At 42.8% G+C, this 7,038-nt stretch overlaps 1 protein-coding gene across 1 annotated transcript in view; it reads right to left on the reverse strand.

Annotated features, from left to right (window-relative positions):
• Positions 1-321: 321 nt before the first annotated feature.
• The window catches only part of FLACC1 (flagellum associated containing coiled-coil domains 1), a 35,834-nt gene continuing 29,117 nt past the window's right edge, over positions 322-7,038 (reverse strand). Inside the window, 4 exon segments of the mRNA XM_019635610.1 lie at positions 322-345; positions 2,982-3,156; positions 4,282-4,391; positions 4,510-4,599. Of these exon segments, the coding sequence (XP_019491155.1) occupies positions 322-345; positions 2,982-3,156; positions 4,282-4,391; positions 4,510-4,599 (399 nt within the window).

Below are 7,038 nucleotides of genomic sequence, written 5' to 3' on the forward strand. Positions count from 1 at the left end.
GCCAGATGGTTTAGTTGGTTAGAGAGCATGCTCTTAACAACAAGGTCGCCGGTTCGATTCCTGCATGGGATTGTGAGCTGTGCCCCCAGCAACTAGATTGAAAACGGTGACTGGACTTGGAGATGAGCTGCACCCACCACAACTCGATTGAAACAACTACTTGACTTGGAGCTGATGGCTCCTGGAAAAACACACTGTTCCCAATAAAATTTCTCAAAAAAAATCAAAACAGTAACAAGGTTTATTTATATAGCCTTCTTGACCCTGAATTCCCTATCTCTGGTGATAAGAATACCTTCTACCTTCCTGGACGGGTACCGTTCACATGAGAGGTTTCTTTCCTGCCTTCAGTGGAATAAAAGAGGGTGTTATTAAAGTAACTTTAATTCAAATTAATAAATATGTCCCAAACCCTATTATAAGTTTCCTTAAAATACAAATTGGAAAATGTTATTTTTTTATATTAAAAGCTTTTTAAAAGCTCAAAATGTTTTATAAATCCTTTATAATCTGTTTCCAAACTCCTTTTTCAGCCTTTTCTCTTATTGTTCTTGCAATATATACGTACTTCTGTCCATGTTTGATTTGCTTTCTTGCTAAAAATGATGCAGTCTCTTCATGTATGTTTATAATTCGTTTATGCATCTAGTTCATTTTGAATATTTAGGACATGTTATTTTTAAAAACTAGAAATTTTTTAAAGAATAGATTTTTCAAAAATATTCTTAACAGGATAAGGTATAATTTTATCTTACTGTTCCTTGGAGATTGTTTTGTTTGATTCATTCATGTATGTTTACAATTGAAAATAGTGACTTGACGTGGAGATGACCTGGGCCCTCCACAACTAGATTGAAACAACTACTGGACTTGGAGCTGATGGCTCCTGGAAAAACACACTGCTTTCCAATAAAATTTCTTAAAAAAAAAAAAAAAAGTAACAAGGTTTATTTATACAGCCTTCTTGACCCTGAATTCCCTATCTCTGGTGATAAGAATACCTTCTTCCTTCCTGGACGGGTACCATTCACAAGGAAGGTTTCTTTCCTACCTTCAGTGGAATAAAAAAAACAAAAATCTTTTTGCCAATGGCATCTCACCAGTGGGAAATGTTTAGATCACAGATATGTTTTACTCGAGCCTCCTAATGTTTGCTCACATATTGTATTTTTTAAAAATTTGTGGTTCAGGGACGGCCGAGTGGCGCGATGGTTAAGAACTGGCTTGAGACGCCAGAGGGCCCCGGTTCGGATCCCACATATGAGGGCCAGTGACACTGCCCTCCACAGCTAAGATGCTGAACAACAGCTCAACCTGAAGCTGGGCTGCCATGAGTCGCTGGCGACGGCGTAGGCTGCAGCCCCTGTGTCAGTGGGTTGCCATGGGCTACCATATGTAGCCAGCAGCCAGCGTGAGCGGCCAGCAGCCGCAGTGAGCGGCAGTCCAGAAGCCAGCGACTGATCTGCCTCACCCGGGAAGAGCGCAATGATGGTGCCAACTTGGGCCAGTGAAGCAACGTCCTCCACAACTAGACTGAAGAACAAAAACGACAGCAACTCGTCTGTTCCCCTTCCCCAATTCCCCAGCACTGTTCCCATCCCCCCAGTTCCCCAATAAAAAAATCTTAAAAAAAAAAAATTGTGGTTCAGGGGCCCGGCTGAGTGGCTGAGTTGTTAAGAGCTTGCTTAAGAGTGCGAGCTCTGAGCAACAAGGTCGCTGGTTCGATTCCCACATGGGCCAGTGAGTTGCACCCGAGCTGAGCTGCCGCTGAGCCACCAACAGGTGGCAGGATATCTCAGCTGGTGAGAGCACGTGCTCCTAACAACAAGGTTGCCTGTTCAATGGTGGGCTATGCCCACCCGCAACTTAAGACTGAACTTGGCACCTTGAGCTGAGCTGCCGCCCGGATGACTCAGTGGATAGAGCGTGCACTCTTAACAACGAGGCTGCCAGTTTGACTCCTGCATGGGATGGTGGCTAAGCCCACCCTCAACTAAGACTGAGCACAGCACCTTGAGCTGAGTGAGGCAACTGGACCTGGAGCTGAGCTTGCTGTGCCTTCTACAACTAAGATTGGAGGACAACGGCTTGGCTGTTCCCCCTCCCCAATTCCCCCAACACTGTTCCCCTCCCCCAATTCCCCAATAAAAAATCTTTAAAAAATTTATGGTTCATATTTAAAAATTGGGAGATGTCACATAAAAATCAGAATACCTTTTTTTGAAAAATCAGAATATTTGACCACATTGACCCCATGCTCCCATATGGCAACAATGGAATGGGTTCTCCTAATCCCTACACCTCACCCCCAATCCCCTACACCACCCTCTCCAGTACCCTCATGTAACCTGCTGCCAATTACCACTTATCATTGAGCTTATGGGTTTGTTTTTACTTATGTCCAGCCCACTTCACTTATTTATGTTGACTGTCCTGTGGGCATTTGAATTCTGGCAATGGCTTAGAGAAGGTGGCAAGAATCATCAGAAATTCTTCCCAAATTATAGGCTAAGGAATATGATTGAGAGGTGCGAGAGTGGGGACACATGTAAGAAAGAAAAGTTTGTGGAATCGAATCAACAAATTATCTACCTTGCTAGCTAGCTAAATACCCTAGCTATTTAGGGTATTTAAATACCCTAAATATTTAAATTTAGGGGGACAGAAGATATACCCCAAAATATAGCCAACATTTAATAGGAAGAAGATTTTTCAGATCAGTGACTTCATAATGAAATATGTTGAGGTAGGAGGGGAAAATAGTACAAAGCCCAGAGAAAGCTCAGCTCCAGGTATAGAGAACATCATTTTTCAATGAAAAGTCATGAAAATCTAAGTAACTTATATGAGAATTCAAACATTCCCAACCACTCAGGAGAAAGCAAATTGTGAAAAGACAAAAGTAGAAGGAAGACAACCCAAGAACTAAACTCATCGTATGCATTTCCCAAGTAAACATCACAGGCGTTCTCTAGACTTACAGAGGAGCTGTTTCTACCATCTTTGATGATGGAGAACAATTTTTCTGCTCATAATTCTTGTCTTTTGTTGCTACTATCTTCTAAAGTGTCAGAATCATCCTCATAAATACTAACAGAGGTTGATTTTCCAGATCGTTCTTCATAAATTTTTTCATTCTTGACAATTATCTTTTGCCTGCAAAGAAAGAGAAGATGTATCACTATAGACTCAAAGGGTAGAAAGAGGTGTAGGATAGTTGGGGAGAGAGAAATGTTGTCTCATTCCTTCATTGGGGGCAGTCTCATTCATTACTTGTAGTGGTTCTGAATTTAGTGAGATATGATATTTAGGTGACCAAATACCTATAAGAGGAATTTTCTTTTTTTTCTTTTTTTTAAAGATTTTTTATTGGGGAATTAGGGGGATGGGAACAGACAAGTTGCTGTCATTTTGTTCTTCAGTCTAGTTGTGGAGGACGTTGTTTCACTGGCCCAAGTTGGCACCATCATTGCGCTCTTCCCAGGTCAGGCAGATCAGTCGCCGGCTTCTGGACGGCCGCTCACTGCGGCTGCTGGCCGCTCATGCTGGCTGCTGGCTACACACGGTAGCCCGTGGCAACCCACTGCAGCAGGGGCTGCAGCCTACGCCGTCGCCGGTGACTCACGGCAGCTCAGCTCCAGGTTGAGCTGTTGTTCAGCATCTTAGCTGTAGAGGGCAGTGTCACTGGCCCTTATATGTGGGATCCGAACCGGGGCCCTCTGGCATCCCAAGCCAGTTCTTAACCATCGCACCACTCGGCCAGCCCTAAGAGGAATTTTCTATTAAATCAATACAATGAGTAAATTCCCTTTACTAAAGTATTGACCAAAGTTTATTTTAATGATTTAAGATGCTTCTTCAGGTACCTGTGTAATTTTTGACCTGAAGTTGTCTTCCACAGGAAACAAATGCAGCTGTAAACCATTAATACCTAAACTCTCAGGGGTGATGGATTTAAAAATAATCCCTAGTCACAAAACTGAATAAATTCAGAGATTCTCAGATAAATCTCTCATGTGTCATTTTGCATAAAAGCTAAGATGTAGGAAGGTAAGGGAGGGGAGTTGAGACACATTCCCAGCACCATTTCAAATGAACTGTCTGATCTCAGCAGGTAAATTCTGTGGGCAGGCTCAGAGTGACTATCTCCCTCCCGAAAAAGGCTCTATGTTGACTTCATTACAGAATACCTGGGTTCATTTTCACCTTTTCCTCACGCAAACTCCCCCCTGCTTCCTAAAGATAACTCAGCCATGTTTCTGTGAGCAGCATCATTCACACCTCAGATGAATGTTTTCTTCTGTCAGGAGCTGTATAGTGTATTTAAACTTCTCTTCAGATTCGGCGAGCTTGGTTTGGAACGTTTTCTCCAGATTTCCTACCACAGCTTTCTGAAAGACATGTACATTTTAATAGTTATCTTTCCCAAACCAGAACTCTATGGCCAAGCTGCAAAAAAGACCTGGATTCTTCCTCCCAACTTCCAGCCCCACTCCAGCCAGGACTCACCTCTCTCTGGAGTTCCATCTGGGTGTGGTAGAGGGTAGTGTTAAGTGATTCTAAGATAACAGCTTGTGCATTCAGCTCTTCCTCCATGACCTGTGTAAGAAGAAATTGTTTTGGGACATCACGATGATATCTACCCATTTATTCTCTTCTCCAGGGTACCTGGACTAGAATGTGAAGCATCAATTTCAGCTACTCCTTCTCTTGCACCGTTCAGTCACTATGCCCTGTTAATTCTCCCTCCTCTGTGTCTCGCCCATCTATACTCTCCTCTGCAGCCTCACTGTCACTGCCCCCGAGGCAGCCCTCACCAGAGCTCACATGGGTTATCACAACAGCTACCAATTATTCATTCATTAAACAAGTATTTGTTAAATATCTACTATGGATTCCAACTGCACAACATTCTGGAAAAGGCAAAACTATAGAGATAGAAAAAGATCAGTGGTTGCCAGGGGTTGGGAGGGAAAGCAAAGGGTAAATAGGTAAGCAGAGTATTTTTAGGGCAGAGAAACCATTCCGTATGACATTGCAAAGATGACTATCTGGTATGATGCACTGGACAGAACCTATAGAATGTACAACACAGAGAGTGAACCCCAATGTAAACTATGGACTTTAGTTAAAAATGGTGCATTAATATTGGTTATCAACTCTAACAAATGTACCAGACCAATGCAAGATGTTAATAACAGGGAAAACTGTGTGTGTGTGTGTGTGTGTGTGTGTGTGTGTGTTATAGGAAATGTCTATATTGTACTTTTTGCTTAATTTTTCCATAAACCTAACACGGATCTAAAATAACAGTCTGTTAATTAGGGGAGGGAAAATCCTACTACTGTTTTAGGCACCAGGAATATTAAAATGAACAAGACAAATATAATTCTTACTCATTGGGGGATACATTGTATGAGGGAGATGTAAAAAAATTAAATAAAAGTAAATAAATAATTACAATAATAAATTGAAAACAAACCAAGGATGCAGGTAAAGGATGCAGTGTAAGTGCAGGAAAGGGATAAGTGTGGGGTCTGCTTTAGGTAGATCCTAGAGAGACTATAAAAATGAACCACAGGACCAGCCAAGTGGTGCATTGGGTAAGTGTTGGCTTGGGACACCAGCTCTGAGCAGCAGGGCTCGGTTCGGGTCCCACATTAGGGCCAGTGATGCTGCGCCCTCTACAGCTAAGATGGTGAACAACAGCTCTACCTGGAGTTGGGCTGCCATGAGTCGCCGGCGACGGTGTAGGCTTCAGTGAAGCTACAGTGGGCTGCCATAAGCTACTGTGAGTGGCCGACAGCCGGTATGAGCAGCCAGCAGCCAGCATGAGCTGCCAAGAGCCACCGTGAGTGGTGTCCAGTGGCAGGCAACTGATCTACCTCACCTGGGAAGAGCGCAATGATAATACCAACATGGACCAGTGAAGTGACGTCCTCCACAACTAGACTGAAGAACAAAAGAACAACAACTTGTCTGTTCCCCTCCCCCAATTCCCCAATAAAATCTTAAAAAAAAAAATGAACGAGATTGGTCTCTGCTTGCAAGTGTCAGCGTTATTTAACTCCCTCATGTCCTAAGAGCCCTTCCTATGTAATGAGCATCCTCCCATGATGTATACCTGGAGAGGTACCATCATGTACTGCAACTGCGTTGAGCAAAGCACTGTACCAGGTCATTTTGCATTTTTTTCATTTATTTATTCATTCAAAAAATCAATTGTTATTTACTGAATGTCTGTGATGTGCCAGACACTGTTCTAGAAATGGGATTAGTAGTAAAGAAAACAGACAAAAATTCCTGCCTTCATTGAGTTTATCAGGTTAGATGGTTATGGGTCTGCGTAGAAAAATAAAACAGGGAAAAGGAAGTGCCAGACATTTTCTTGAGGTTTTAAATAGCTTGGCCCCTGAGAAGGTGGCATTTGAATGAAGACTGGAAGGAGGTAAGAAAGTTAGCCATGTGGCTATCTGGCAAAGAGCTTTCTAGGAAGAGAAAAAAATTAAGTGCAAAGACCCCAAAGTGTGAACATCGTGGCCTGTTAAAGAAACAAGAAGTCCGCTGCCACAAGAGTGGCATGATGGAGGTTAAGAAATTGAAGGAGATGAGTTTGGAGGAAAGAAACACCAGTATGGAGTAGGTAGAACAATCCCCAGGACCAACTCCAGACTGGGAATAGTTCATATTCCCACCAGCGAAGAGTAGAAAATCCCTTCCAATACACACAGTATTGGGTAGAATTGTATCATCTCAGAGGGGAAAAATTAGCCCTAAGGACTGCTGTAATTCTGCCTAACAAAGCTGAAAAGCAAGGCTTGAAAAGATCAAACTATGTCCAAATAACTGAATCCCAGAACAAAACTCAACAATATTTAAAGGAATGCAAAAATATTCAGCACCCAACAAGGTAAACTTCACAGTGGCTGGCATCCAATTAAAAAAATTACCAGGGGGGCCGGCTGAGTGGCGCTTGGTTAAGAGCTGGCTTGGGATGCCAGAGGGCCCCAGTTCGGATCCCACATATGAGGGCCAGTG

The sequence above is a fragment of the Hipposideros armiger genome, unplaced genomic scaffold, assembly GCF_001890085.2.
Source record: "Hipposideros armiger isolate ML-2016 unplaced genomic scaffold, ASM189008v1 scaffold_23, whole genome shotgun sequence".
Lineage (NCBI taxonomy): Eukaryota > Metazoa > Chordata > Mammalia > Chiroptera > Hipposideridae > Hipposideros > Hipposideros armiger.